The sequence below is a fragment of the Lonchura striata genome, chromosome 7, assembly GCF_050655825.1.
Source record: "Lonchura striata isolate lonStrDom1 chromosome 7, ASM5065582v1, whole genome shotgun sequence".
Lineage (NCBI taxonomy): Eukaryota > Metazoa > Chordata > Aves > Passeriformes > Estrildidae > Lonchura > Lonchura striata.
The window spans coordinates 36,399,771-36,414,980 of NC_140709.1; the positions used below are offsets into that span (position 1 = coordinate 36,399,771).

A 15,210-nucleotide genomic window follows, 5' to 3' on the forward strand; every position below is an offset into this window, starting at 1 on the left:
TGTGAAAAAAAAAGTATGTCCTGCCCTTTGTGTCAGACATTTTGGCAACCCCTTTTCCCCCCGGTTTCATCCCACTCACCACCTATACATAACTCCTGAAAACACCTCTGGAGGTGATAATTAATCTGAGCGCTCTGTGCCTGCTCCAGCTCAAATTGCCTGGGCTTGCTGGTGCCAGCTCCCTGTCACCCTCAGGCAGTGCCAGGGATCCAAACTGCCATGGGATAGGACATCTGCAGTGCCAAACCCTCTGGAATGCTGCAGGGAGAGCTCTGGGTGATGATGCAGGGGCCGAGGCATGTTCTGAACCCCATCCCATGGTTGTTCCCACAGCATTATCCCTGCACTGGACCCCAGGCTGGACCATCACAAAGGCAATCCCAAAGCTTTTTTTTTTTTTTTTTTTTTTTTTTTTTTTTTTTCTGGATGCATGTGGGTTTGGGTGGTTTTTGTTAAAATGAGGCTGGTGCTGCTCCTGGCAGGTTGGCTTCCCTCGTCCACACTCCTCAGGGAAGTGGGATGCACTCCTCATCTTCTCAAGTCATGCTTCCATGATTTCCAACTGTGGGAAATGAGCTCCTGGAAAACCTCCCCAAACTGGGGTCATGGCTGGGCACCAGCAGCAGTAAGTATTTATTTTTTACAAAGCAACCTGAAAGGTAGATTAACAAATAAGTGAATTAAATGATTACTTGCATGTCTGAGCGTGAGCATCCAAGTGAGAGTGTCCAGGGCAAGGGAACCACCTGTGGGTGGAGCCCTGCACAGGTAAGGAAGTGGAAGTGTTCCTGTGCCTGTGAATAACCAGGATATTTATTTATAAAGGACATACTTCTAAGGGGGAATGGCTTTCAGCTGACAGAGAATAGGTTTAGATGGAATATTAGGAAGAAATTCTTCCCCCTAAGGGTGGTGAGGTTACCCAGGGAAGCTGTGGCTGCCCTTAGGGCCCTGGAAATGTCCAAGGCCAGGTTGGATAGGGCTTGGACACCTCAGTGTGTCCCTGTGGGCCAGGGGTCTCCATGGACCCCCACGCTGGGGAACTGGAGGAGCCTGAGATCCACCCAGAGCTCCCGTGGCAGTGGGAAAACCTCGCTGCTGCCCTTGGGGACTGGGCTAAGGCTGAGAAGCCCTGTGGCTGCAGAAAAATGCCAGCAATTCCTGTCATTTCCCGTGGTCTGGCTGGTGGGAAGCAGAGAGAGATGCTGGCTGCATCCTCCCCCCAGAGCCAGGGCTGCTGTGTCCCCCAGGACATCCCATCCCAAAACCAGAGAGCTTTGTGGCCCTATTTTGCAGCTGGGGTGGGTCTGAGAAGTCCAGAAGAGCTGGAAAGCAGTACTGTCTCTTTCCCACACTTACTGGATGTTAAAATCCAGGGTAAAATAAGACAAACACTCAAAAGGTCCCTGGGTGGGAACAGAAATCACCAGCTCTGGCGGGGGAAGCTGGAGGTGGGAGGTGTTTGTACCCCTGTTCTCCAAGGGCAGTGAGAACATTTTGGTTGCTGCCTTTTCCCTGAGATTTGAAAGATTTGCTGAGAAAGCTCAGGCTGCTGCCTGGGGCTCTGAGGAGCTTGGGAAGAGGAGCAATGTTTGATTCTGCCTCAGTTTCCCCTTCTGGGAAGTGCCCCAGTGTCAGCTCCGGTGCTTTAAACTGGGCTGTGGCTGTGGCAGTGGATTTCTCCATCTCCCAGCAAGTGAAGCTCGGCTGGAGGCTCTGCCCTGTTTTTTGACTCTGTATGGCCCCCAGTTAAGGGGCAATAAGAGGGAACATCATGCCCTGATTAACCCTTCCTGGAAAGGTTTGGGGGGCCTGAGCTGTGCTGCTGATCCAGCGCCTTCCTCCGAGGCAGAGCCACTTGTTCCAAGTGCTTTGGCTCCTAATTGGCTCTGGGAATCCCCTCCTGGCAGCAGTGTCCATATTCCTGGAGCACGGGCTGGGGGATGAACAAGTCCCCGTGGAGTTCCAGCCATCCCCCTGGGCTGGCTCGCTGGGAAGGGTGGCCTCGTCCCTGCCGCTGCCTCTGGGTGATCCCAGAGTGTCCTCTGCTGGGCACAGGGATGCTTCTCCAGCCCTGGCCCTCCACGTTCCTTCTCCAAGGGAAAATCAAGAGCAGGGTAAAGCAGTGAGGGTGAGGAGAGAGAAGGGAGGAAGAAGATACCTGGATTCTGCTGTTGTTTTTCCTTGGCTGTGTTAAAAATATTTCTGAAATAAGTCATGGGATTGGCATTTTGAAAATTCCTTCCTTTCAGTTTTACTTCCCCTGCATAAGGGGGTTGGAGCTTCAATTGGGATATTTTTTTTTTTTTCCCTCAGTTGTGCTCCTCTGATCTGAAATCAAAGAGTTCTCCCCTTGTCCATGCAGAGAAAGTCACTGGCTTTATCCAGAGCCAGTTTGCAGCAGGGCACTCGGAGAACTCCTCAGGACGTTTTGAAGTGGGTTTTTCTTTGGCACTGGACATGTCTGGGAGCCAGGGATGCTCAGAGAGGTCTGGAGCCACCCTGGCTGTGCTGTGACAGCCCTGAGAGGTCTCGTAGGGTTCTCCTTTCCAGCTGTCACCAGAGCCACGGGGACAGCCAGAGCTGTCACCTCAGAACGTGCGGAGCTGCAGGAGCTGCATTTCCCAAGCAGTTCAGCCCTCACACACCGTGCTGAGTCTGCACACCCCAAAGAAAGGTTTCCTTCTGTTTGTGGTGGGCAGGAGGAGGGGAAGAAAAGTGCTGGGCAAGTTGTGGGCGGGGTGAGTGTCCAGGAGATTTGAGCACCGCAGTGAGGACAGGCCAAGGACAGAGACTTCTTTGGACTTCACACAGCTCCCTCTGAAATCCCTGCTTTTCCAAACAGCCAAAGAGCAGGTACTCAGCAGGACACCTGTGCTGCCCTGATGTACTGGGATCCCCCAGCTCAAAGCCTGGAATATTCACCTGGGAGCTGTGGCAGCCTCAGGATGTCACCTCTCAGCAAGCACCAAGTCACCAGGCAGCAGGGACAGGAATGCTGAGAATGGGGTTTGTGTATCAAGTTGGCTTTCACACTGTGGAGGATTCAATCTGTCCCTTCTCCAGCTCTTTTTCCATGAACAAGCAAGCATCCCCCCATAACTCTCAAGACAGAAAACACAGCAGCCTTTATTTTTAGTGTTTGGGGTTTATTTATAGGGCTGGGGTTTGGGGTCTTTCCGTGAGCATCACTTACAAAGAGAAAATCAGTTGTGGGGGTTTATAAGCAATGCTTACAAAGATCTCCTCATCAGCAGGTGAGCTCCAGCTACAGCACATCTGCCTGATGGGCAATTTGGGGGAAACGCCAGTGGTTTTCCAGCAGCTTGGTTTTGTTCAGGGTCTTGTTAATGCCCACAAAGATGTGCATCGAGCTTGGCTTGCATTACAGGGACTGTGAGTGTACAACATTTGCTTCTTCTACAACAGCAGCCACAGAGATTTCAAACAGAAATCTGACTAGATGGTTCTCCTAAAGTCCTCCAAAATCCCTATATATCTCTGCTGCAGGTGGAGGTTAAAAAAAAAGTCACTGAGAGTCCTCTGCACACCGACAGATGGAAGTCAGGGGCCAGGGATTTCACACTCAGACCTTTCCAAATGACTGCAGCACTCCTTCACAAGACATTTTTAACAACTCATTCTTAATTAAAAGGCCAAAATTAGATCAGCGGAACAACCCTTCTTGTGCTGCTATTTCAAAGGATCCCTATCATTCCTTGACTGACAATCACAGTGTTTTATTCATTGCAGTGAAATTCCATCTGTTCCCTGACCCTGCTGCTGGGTCTGGAGCAGGAGCCCTGCCACCGACCACCGTCCCCAGGTGCTAGTGGGACTTGGCTTTGGTGGCCTTCCGCGTCCTGCCCTTCTTGCAGAAGCAGCTGCGGCAGCAGCAGAGGCAGCACTTGAAGGAGATGAAGAGGAAGAGGAGGGTGATGGCCACCAGGAAGGCGATGACGTCCAGCGAGTGGTACTGCACCCAGTTGAGGTCATGGGCGGCGGGGCGCAGGTGAGGGGCCCCCTTGTGCCTCATCACAAACTCCACCCAGTGCACGGCCAGGTCCAGAGGGTGGATGGGTCTGTCCAGGTGCAGGTCAGACAGGCGCTGGATGTTCTCCTTGTACCTGCCGAGAGAACGTAGAATCCTTTGAACCCCTCAGGGAAATCCCAAGGGCCTTGCCTTGGAAGAATATAGAGTCTCCACCTAGGCTTAAAGAGAAGACTTCTGCCATGGAGCCTTGCAACACCAGGATCCACCCCATTTCCTTTCCCCGTGTCCCAAATTCTTGCATTTTTTCCTTTCCCTGTTTCCTCATTGGTTGTGGTATCCCTGGTGGCCGGCCCCATCTTCCCTGTAGGCCAATGCCCTTTGCCCTGCCCTTTGTGCTGCCCCTGTGCCCTCAGACCATTGGCCACTGACCCCTGCTTAACCTTGTGCAGAGCACATGGCCAGGTCTTTGTCCCTGGCTTCCCCTTCATCATGCAAAAATAAACCTTGCTGGAACTGACCATTTAAAGGCCCTTCTGCCCCTCTTGGCTGAGCTGGCCATGAGTGGCCTTGACTGCCTTGCCTGAATGCTCACCCAAGTGGCTTTTCCACAGGAAATGCTGCAGCCACCATCTAAATCCCACACTGTACAAGAGAAGGCATTGTTCAAACATGAAGTTGATGCCTTAGGATTTTAGTTTTTTTTGTTTTTTTAATCCTGTACTGCTTAGGGTGTAACTCAAAAACTCCATAGCTTGTCTGCTGCTGTTCTCCCCGTTTAGTCAGGCAAAACAATTCCCCTGGGCCTGAAACTCAAGGACACCCTACAGCCTCCAGCCCTGAAAAATGTAAACAACAGTGAATTTGGTGGGAGCAAACTGGGGATATGTGACCTCATTACCTGATGCTGTAATTGGGATATTGACCCCTGATGTGTGATTGTGAACCAAACTTATAATTGTCTCAAAACCTCGTGACCATCATCTATCTTTGGTGTAACCTCTGGCTTCTGACTGGCCAAGGTGTGCCTATTGAAGGCCTTTAATAAATACCCACTTTATTCTTTTAATCTTGTCTAGCCTCTGTTCTAGGCAGCCGCTCCAAGGCATCAGTTTTCTGGCACCCCAGATGGGACAAGAAAACTTCTGGAAAGCCCTTAGACCAGATTAAAATCCAGCTTTTTAAAAAAACCCGCTTAATTCTCTTAATCTTTTCTAGCCTTTGTTCAAGTAGCCACTCCAAGGCATCAGTATCACAGGGTGGGGTGGGTTGGAAGGACCTTCAAGCTCATCCCTCATGGGCAGGGGTACCTTCCACCAGGCCAGGTTACCCCAGTCTCCATCCAGGACACTTCCATGGATGGAGCAGATGCAGCTCTGGTGTGACTGAGCCCCTTGAGAAGGATAATGGCAAAATTAGAGACCCAGGAAGTGACAAAAAAAAAAAAAAAAAAAAAAAGGGGAAAGCTCAGTTTGAGTGAGCTCTCAGCAAAATCTCTGGGATGAAGGTTGAAAGGGGAGACTGGGGGTAGAAAAGCTGGCCAGCTTTTCCAGCTGCATGACTATTGCTTTTGTTAGTAGTAGTGTTACTGCTCTTATTGCCGTAAAAATTGGGTAGGAAACAATGTCAATAAGCTGCTATTTCTCAGGAGTGTGGTGGAGTTCCTTAGTTCTTGGCATCCTCAAAAGGGAGCAGGGAAAAACTCTTATGTTTGAACAAAATCTCTGTGCTGCCTTTAAACCCCTTGGGTACACTGACTGCAGCCCTGTGATGCTCCCTGGGCTTCCTCAGTGCATCCCTGCAGGCTCTTCCTGCTCTGTGCTGGGATTGTCCAGCTTTGCTGAGCCAGGCAAGGCTCTCTGTGATCACAGAATTCCTCATGAGCACTGGGGGGGAGGGGGGGGGCGGGGAGGGAGGGAAATGCCTGAGAAAACTCACCTGTAAGATAAATGAGTGATAAACATGTTTGATAACCCCTTTTCAGGCTTCCCACTGACTTGTGTCACCACAGGTTTGGGATCAAAGCTGTTTGCCACTTGTGTCAAAGCCCTCTCTGTCACTGCCTTGGCTTTAAGAAGGTGACACATTTTTTTGGCAACTTGATTTCTTTCATCACATTCCCAACCCATCTCCCTTGCTCCCTGCAGCCTCCCTTCTCAGCCACTTCTTGTCCCCTAAAGGGGACAGCCTGAAGTTAACCCAGGGTAAGCATCAGCTTCTCCATGGAAGCAGCTATCAAATCTAAACTTTTGATAAAAGAAGCAATTTAGGAAGAGAAAAACAGCGTGTTAAGCTGGAAGTGAATGTGCTGGGGCTGCACAGTAAGAAGGAGGAAGGCTGTGCCTCCAGTACTGACTTTTTGTCATTGATCACTGCTTTCAGGGCGTTAGAAATGTCGTTGGAAGTCATCTCCAGGATGTTCAGGGTCAGCCCTGCTCCCCGGGACTCCACTCGCTTGGCATTGTCCATCTGGTCCCCAAACAGAGGCATCAGCACCATGGGCACTGCATTGCAGATTCCCTCATAAACACCATGGGAGCCTCCGTGGGTGATGAAGGCACGAGTCTTGGGGTGGGCTGTGGAGGGAAACAGGCTCGTGTTAGCTTGTGTAAGGCTTGCTTAGTTCCTGAAATTACTGACTCCCAGCAACACGTCCCTGGGGAAAAACCATACCCCAAAAAAGAGCTGTGGTTGGGATAAATCAAGGATTTGGGACTGTTGGTCAGACTTAGGGATTGGAGCTTTGTAGACTTCTGTCTTGGTTTTGGGTAATCCTCCAACTTTAGGATTAAACCAGAGCCAGGAGAGGTTAAAAAGGATGTTACCACCAATTGGTTTTTCACAATCTCTTCCATGGTAGTAAAGGTCTCTCACAGCTGAACCTGTTCTGTTACAAACAAATCCTGGCAACAATTCCACCACTTGAAAAGCCCAAAGACCTATGTGGAAGTGCTGCCTTGAGGACCATTAAGTTTCTTTTCAGGCCAGAAGACAGGACCAAAACACAGCTGGTTGTTGAGACTGCTTAGTCACACATAAAGGCTTTGACTTTGACTGGTACTGCAGTGTTCGAAAACCTTTTCAAACAGAGTTGTTTCATAATTCAGTGATTCCCAGCTAAGTTCCTAAAGGACAAGTTCTGACTCCAACAGCAAAGGAAGGTTTGTAACCCACACTGCTGGGTCAGGGGATGGTAACTCACACCTGACTCACAGATGATGTCCTTAGGGCCTCACCAGCACAAGCCTGGTGTCAGCCCAGGCGTGTCAGACTTACCCAGGAGGTCGTTCTGAGGCAGCCACTTGACGAGCTTCACGTTCTTGGGCAGGTTGGGGGGTGCCTTGCCTGTGTAGCGCCAGAGGACCTGGCAAGGGAAGCAAAGCCCACGTCAGATCCCAGCAGCAGAAGGCAGGGAGGACCTGAGAACACTGTAGAGCTGCTCTGCTGGAAAGGGAAGAGGGGATTGGTACCATCTGAGGGACTTTTCCCAAGCCCTCCGCAATTTCCATGGCTTTCTTCATGGGAATCTCGGACACCATGGAGCCCAGCGAGAAGACAACGATGCCGTGTTCTCCAGAGGCATTCACCATAGCTTCAAATTCCTGCCAAGGGAAAGCAAGCCTTTAGTCAAAGCCCTTTCTCTTGTCAGAGGCTGGAATTGCTACTGCGTTCCCACAAAACTCTCTGGAAAGGCAACAGAACAAGCAGTGAGCACAACAAAATTAAGACTTGGAAAATGAGTTGTTATTGACAGTTCTGCATTACAGCCAGCACAGCCAGCAGCTCCAGGGATGGGATTCTCCCCATCTCATGAGACCACACCTGGATCCTACATCCAGCTCCAGGGTCATCAACATGTGAAGGACATAGGACTGTTGGTGCAAGTCCAGAGGAGAACCATGGAGCTGACAAGGTGTCAGGAGCTCCTCCCTTATGGGGACAGGCTGGGATATCCTCTTCAGCATGGAGCAGAGAAGATTATTGTGTGGAGAACTCAGAGCCCAGTGCCTGAAGAGGCCCAGAAGGAATCCGGAGGAGAACTCTTCATGAAGAACTGGAGTGACGGGACAGGGAGTAATGGGTTCAAAACCAAAAGAGGTTTTTGTGTTAGGTATCAGGAAGAAATTCTTCTCTCTGAGGGTGGGGAGACCTCACAGGCCTCTGGTACAGGGTGCCCGGAGAAGCTGTGGCTGCCCCCGGATCTCTGACAGTGTCCAAGGGGAGGATGGATGGGGTTTGGAGCCACCTGGGATCATGGAAGGCGTCCCTGCCTATGGCAGGGGATTTCACTGCATGGGCTTTAATATCCCTTCCACCTCAACCTGTTCTATGATCCTAAAGAAAATGGGTCTTTAGGAAGTAAAAATGGGCACAATTAACCCAGCCTGGATTCAGAGCTGATGTTCTTCTTTCCAGGCCATGCAGCTACAAGAGAGAATTAAAATCCTGGAAGAGGGTTCTGACAGCAGGTAACTCAAATTTCTAATATCTGGATTTATTGTATCTGCTTTGGGTGTGATAACACTGAACTGCTGCCAGTTTTGTCTCTCTTTTGTTTGAGTGATTTAAATAATAGAAGATCTAGCACTGGAATCCAGGAACAAAAAGATTCCAATGAAGCAGAAAAAAACAGCCCAAGGCTGGAGCAAAAATTCTTTGACTTAGAAAAACATTTGGTAGAGCCAAGGAAGGAGAGGCAAAACTGGAGAAAATTGTTGCAGGCATCAGAGTTAATTAAGGGGAATACAATGAACTAAATGTTCCTGTAAGTCTGGCAATTGCCATGTTATCTCTGGGATCTGAGGGGATAACCAGAGAATCATGGAATACTTTGGGTTGGAAGGGACTTTAAAGATCATCTCATTCCAATCCCCTGCCATGGGCAGGGACAACAGAGACCGACTCTGTCAGTTTATGTTCTTTTCCATATTTTTGTGGCTGTCCCAATGCATATTTAATCCTATTTATATTCTGTGGGACATGAGTTTTACTTTGTTTTTTCAGATGTTTTAGAATTCCAAGGTCCAACTTGTTGCTCAGAAGTTCTCCTATTATGAGGAAACTTTTTGCAGACCTGCTTTGGGGATACACCGATTATTTTAGTAGTAGCTTAAATGGGCACCTGCTCATACTTTTATAAAATATCTGCAGTGGAGACTCATGCAAAAATAAGAGAATTAGGAGAATTTGTTAATGGAAAGTGGGAGATATCCCATACTGAGGAATTTTGGCACAGTTGAAGCAAAATACAGTTACAGTGCAGAGTATTTTACACAAACGTGGCAGAAGTGCTGCTTCTCTGGTGGTGGAGATTTAATTAGAGCCTGCCTGAAGTGTCTGAAGTTCATGAAACATCCTCAGTTGGAAAGGACCCACAAGGATCATTGATCCAACCCCTGGCCCTGCACAGACACCCCAACAACCCCACCCTGGGCATCCCTGAGAGCATTGTCCAAATGCTTCTGGAACTCTGTCAGCCTTGGGGCTGTGCCCATTCCCTGGGGAGCCTGGGCAGTGCCCAGCACCCTCTGGAGGAAGAACCTTTACTAAAATCTAACCTAAACATCCCAAACACAGCTCCAGCCGCTCCCTCAGGTGCTGTCCCTGTCACAAAGAGCAGAGATGGGAGCTGTCCCTCCACTGCCCCTCTTAATGAAGCTGTAAACAGGAAAAAGGAAAAGGGAATGGAAACAGACAGGAAAAACTGGAAAAGAAAAAGTTTGTTTTTTTTTTTTGTTTTTTTTTTTTTTTTGTTTGTTTGTTTTTGTGCAGGTTTGACTAGGAATGCAGAAGTAAGTGTACCACGAAGTAACTTTTCCCTCATTGTTGAAGGGATGCAGCCGCGCAAAATGCATTCCCAGCCACTTCCACCTGGCATCATTTATTCCAGCCTGGGAGCTCCATCTCCTGGAGAGAGCTCACAGCGCACCCACAGCTAAATTCAGAATAAAAACGGGAACTAACCTGGGATAGTTTGCTTTCCCGAGTGCAGCCTATTCCTCCGACCAAGACCATGTTGGGCATGAGGGGCCTGGGGTACTCAAAGACAAAGTCATATTTCATAAGCCAAACAGCGGCATGGCTGAACAGCTTGGGCATGGTCGCCTCCCGCTGCAAGAACTCCTGGATCAAGGGATCGTAGGGGGAATAAAGGACAGAGCAGGCCAGGGAGCTGCCCAGGGTGGCCAGGAGGTTGCCCAGGCGCTGCCAGAAGGACATGCGGTCCGTGGAGCGTGTGAAGAACCGCGGGACGTAGGAAGGAGGGCTGGGACACATGGTGGCCTGGAATTCCAGGCTGCATGGCAGCCCCCGCAGGAAGTACACGGAGGGCAGAGACAGATGTTCCGCCAGTATCTGCCCACATGGGAAGAAGGGATCCATAAAGATGGCATCAAATTTGCTTCCCTCGAGGTATTGGATCAGCTCTTTGTCGGACAGGAGACGTTTGCAGGAATCCAAGAACATGCTTGTAAAATTGGCAATTTTGGAGAGTTTTTCCAAGAAGGGATGAGGCATGAAACTCCTGTGGCCCATCTCTTTAAACTCGGCCTCCACAAACTCCTTGGTGTAGGACACAGGGTAGGTTTTCAAGGTGTAAACTGGGGATGAATGGATCCGCAAATTTATCTCCGGTGCAACCACCACAATTTTGTGTCCCTTGTCCCTGAGCTTCTCTACGACTGGGTACATGCTGAGCCAGTGGCTGCCATCAATGGGTATGACCAAGAGCTTCCCACCTTCACCAGAGGTCCACAGCAGCAGGAAAAACACAGTCCAAGAGGCAAGAAAAAGAAATCCTGGCTTTGGAGAAACCATTTCTCTGGTGCTGCTAGCGAAGTTATAAACGACAGTGAAATTGCAGCTGGGGATGAGGAATGAATCATGGGGTTCTTCCCACTTGAATTTTAACTAAGGTGGGTCTTTAATTTTTAACAGGCAGAAATTGGGGTAATTTTTAACTGTGGGTAAATATTGGGTTTATCATCTGTGCACAGGGAAGGATTTCAGTGAGTGGCTGCCATGAGGTGAAGTTGAATGTTTGGACCGACACCAGGAGGGAGGAGTGACAGTCTGTGGGGCTGAGAGGCTGAATGAGAGCCATGAATGGGGCTGACCCAGCAATCACTACATCATTAACATCCAGTTAATAATCAACCCCCTACCTTGAGTCCACTGCACCGATTGGACACGGAGCTCAGCACAAATCTGACCTTTGGATTGCTTTGTGCCCCCAGAGCGTAACCAAGAAGCTAAGATTGACAGAGGTTTGATAGAGTGAGTTGTAAAGGTTTATCTCCAATTTGTTGTTCTGTCACAGTTAGAGTGAGTTATCAAAGTGAAAGCCCTGAATTTACAGTAGTAAATGTGTTGTAAGCAGAGCAATAATGCCTGCTGTTGCAACACCACAATGTCTGAAAACTGAAAGAATAACCCAGGATATCTGCACTATTTGCACATCACAAGGGGAATCTGAACAAGGGACAGTAAGTACAATCCTGAAGGCTTCCTTTCCCAACCATCCTCTTATTTGCTATCTTGCACGGCTGCTTGCAGAATCCAGAGGCAACAGAGCTCCCTCTGCCATCCTTGCACAGCCCCGGTTTTGGGCTGTCAGCACACATGGAATCACAGAATATCCTCCATTAGAATTTCCTGACCCACAAGGATCATTGATCCAATCCCTGGCCCTGCACAGACAGCCCAACAATCCCACCCTGGGCATCCCTGAGAGCATTGTTCAAACATTTCTGGATCTCTGGCAGCCTTGGGGCCATACCCATTCCCCAGGGGACCTGGTCAGTGCCCCAGCATTGTCTAGGGGAAGAACCTTTTCCTAAAACCCAGCCTGACCCCCTCTCCTGATCTTCTGTGCTTCACTCAGCTTCATGTTCAGTGGCGCAGCAAAAGTGCCTGGGTGTTAATTCTATACTTTCAATTTTTGGCCAATCAAATCTCCTGCAATTAACAGGCATTCCACATTCCTTAGGGTTATTAAATCCTCTGACCTATAATTATTTTGTCCTTTATCTGGATATAGAGCATGCCATGAGTGATGGTGACAACTCGACCTAAGCTCTCCTGTAGAGAAACCCTTCAGCAAACCTAGTGATCATCTCAAAGCCTAAGATTCCCACTCCCATGCCATCCTAGGATTTGATCACACTCTGCCTCAAGCACACAAATATCACTACAGGAAACACTTAAAAAAACCACATCTTGAACAAGCACCAACACCACCCTCAGGGTAAGCAACGACAAACCTTTGAGAGTGGCTTCTTCTGCAGACAGTTGATGCCTCCAATATAGACCATGTTGGGCATGATGGGGCGTGGATACTCAAAAACAAAGTCATATCTCATCAGCCAAACTGATGCTTGGCTGAACAGCTCCTGTATCGTTACATCCCTCTTCAGGAATTCGGAGGCCAAGCTCTCATATTTCAAATAAAACAGGTGGCAAAGCAAAGGCTCTGAGAGGCCAATCAGGAAATTCTTCATGCGCTCTGGGAATGTCATGTGGTCGGAAAGAGAGGATAAAGTCTTGGGCACGTAGGACACAGGGCTGGGAGACTGGGTGGCTTTGTAGTCTAAGGTACAAGGAAGGCCACGCATGAAGTACACAGAGGGGAGGGAGAGATACTCAGCCAGAATTGGCCCACAGGGCAGCACAGGGTCCATCATGATGGCATTGAATTTGCTGTCCTGCAGGTACTTCATGAGTTCTTTGTCAGATAAGAGATGCTGACAAGCAGAAGTGAACATGTTGGTCAGCTCTGTGATGTTGCTGAGTAAAAATGAGAGAGTGAGGGTCTCAAAGCTATTTTCCCCCAGCTTCTGGTAGTATTGGTCCACATACTCCTGGGTGTAAGGCACTGAATACGTTTTGATGGTGAAGGACTGGGAGCTTTTCAAGAGCAAGGCAGCATCAGGAACTACGGCCACGATTTCATGCCCCTTCTCCCAAAGTTTCTCCAGGACCATCTGCATACTCAGCCAGTGACTTCCATCCTGAGGCACCACCAAGAGCTTCCCACCATCTGCCAGACTCCAGAAAGCAAGGAAAAACACAAGCCCAGCATGTACGTGGTGCCTCCACATAACTGTCATGGGGCAGGAAAAGAAACAAGCTGCTCCTCCTTAAGTTGTTCAGCAGCATACAAAGAAAAATCTCCTTGTACCTCATTTATATTGTGGTAGACTTCCATGTTTTATCTCTTCAAAATGTTTACTGATACAAGTTATTTGAGTTCAAAGACCATATTGCTGATAAAAGCCTTGATTAAAGTGCTGTCAAGGCACCTATGCTTTGGTATGCATTTAGGTTATCTCATATTATTCAGAATAATCAGTAGAAAAAGCAGGTGTTCATGGAGGGGTTTTGCTGTGTCAGGGTTGTTTCAAGTGACCCACTATGCACTCAACTGTCCTGGGCCAGATTCAAGTCAGTAATCAAATTTATGACCACTCCACACAGCTTCTATCACACGAGCTGTGTCGCACTGTTGACAAGAAAGAGCTAACCCCCCAGTCTTTGCTCAGGAAGGTGGCTGGAGTCCACAGAGAATGTCCTCCATGGCATGACAGGCTCCACATATGGAGCAGCAGAGTCACCTAAGTTTGGGTAACACATTAACCAACCACCTTTCACTTTTTTAGCAAAGCAGTGATAGAGCAGAAAGCACAGTTTGTACTCCAGAGGGGATATCAGAGTTCATTGGTGAGTGGCTAAACATATTTTTGAAAGCAGTGATGCAGCAGAATATACAGCTCTTGCTCAAGAGGGGCCATGGGAGTTCAGGGTGAGAGGCTATGGGACAAATGGGCTTGAAAGTTCTTAATAACAGTCCCTTTCCCAAACTTCAGAAGGCTTGGCTGTGGTATGTGGAAGTCCACACTCATGGACAGAAGGGCCTGGCCAAGCAGATCTCACCTGCCATTAAGATATATTCCACATGGGTAGGGAAAAGATGCGTGCCAAAAGTTTGGAAGTCTACAAAAGCAATGCAAGATACAGGAATGGTACCTGGACAAGAACTGGCTGGAGAAGACAGATTCTTTTAGACCCTCCAACCAAGCACTCCTGAACAGAGTGAGCTCTGAGCGGTTTCTCCAGTCCTGGAAGAGTTCTCTTGGAGCAGGTAGGAATGATGGGAAATCTGATCCATGCAATGGCTACCTTTGCCAAAGGCACCTGAGTGTGATAAATACACTCCAAGGCTAATCCTAAGTGTTATTCCAAGATTAAGACTAAGTGTGTCCTAAAATGTTCATTTGGAGAAGAGGTCCTTCATGTGGCCTATTAAAGAAAAGGGGTTCTTAAAAGCCAGCAAGAAGGACTGTAACGTTTATGGAAAATGCACTAAATAGGAAGGAATTTCATACATCAGAGGCAGTGTTTAGAATGGACATTAGGAAAAATTTCTTCATGGAAAGGGTTGTCAAGCACTGGAAGGAGCCATCCAGGCAGTGGTGAAATCAACAGCCCTGGAAGCATGGGGCACTTGGGGCCAAGGTTTAGTGATAGACCTGGCAGTGCTGGATTAATGGTTGGGCTCTGATTTTAAAGGGCTTTTCCAGCCTTAAAAGTTCCATGATTTGGTGCAGTCCCATTCTGCAGCTGGTGAAGCAGAACTGTGGCTCTAGCTGGCAGTGGGGTAGCCTTGAAAAATCAAAAATGACAGGAGGTGGAGGCAAGGGATTCCCACCTGCCAGGGATGCATTTCCACATTTCTGTGGTAAAACAATCTCAAATAATGAGGTGAAGCAGCATTCAGCAATCCTTAAGGTGGCAGTACATACTCAGGTAGTGAACTCAGAGTTGCAGAAATACTCTTATCCTGCATAAAGACCCGTCAAATCCTCATTTCTGGTACATAATCACTCCCACCTAGTTAAGTTCTGCTAACATTTCAGCCAAACTTGCATCATCTGTGAGACACTAAAACAAAACCCTATAAAACAACACTAAAGAGGTAAGAAAATCCCCTCAACCCAAACCCTTGAGGCCAAGCTCAGAAAAATTTGGAAAAAAAAAAAGAAGTTCACAAAAGTTCAGCAAAAGTTCATAGAAGTTGTGACACTGGATTTTTGAGCAGCACATGAACACCCTCCACATGTTTACGAGTGCAGAGACTGAAGTCCACAAGTCCAGCCCATTCTAAAGGTGAGACAGCAGGAGAAAGTCAAGGAAAAGTAGGGAACTGAGTGCCAAGGTTGTAA

The 15,210-nt window shown here is 48.4% G+C and overlaps 1 protein-coding gene across 5 annotated transcripts in view; it reads right to left on the reverse strand.

Annotated features, from left to right (window-relative positions):
• Positions 1 to 3,128: 3,128 nt before the first annotated feature.
• The window catches only part of LOC110475456 (UDP-glucuronosyltransferase 1A1), a 31,765-nt gene continuing 19,683 nt past the window's right edge, over positions 3,129 to 15,210 (reverse strand). For 2 of the 5 annotated variants that reach the window (XM_021539624.3, XM_085585508.1), the window contains 4 exons: positions 7,462 to 7,593; positions 7,268 to 7,355; positions 6,348 to 6,567; positions 3,129 to 4,127 (listed from right to left, as the gene is read on the reverse strand). In XM_021539624.3, the coding sequence (XP_021395299.1) occupies positions 3,830 to 4,127; positions 6,348 to 6,567; positions 7,268 to 7,355; positions 7,462 to 7,593 (738 nt within the window). In that variant the 3' untranslated portion in view covers positions 3,129 to 3,829. Of the gene's footprint in view, positions 4,128 to 6,347; positions 6,568 to 7,267; positions 7,356 to 7,461; positions 7,594 to 9,955; positions 10,914 to 12,252; positions 13,116 to 15,210 lie in introns of those variants that run through there. The other 3 variants (XM_085585509.1, XM_021539625.4, XM_021539622.3) reach the window with 3 other exon arrangements.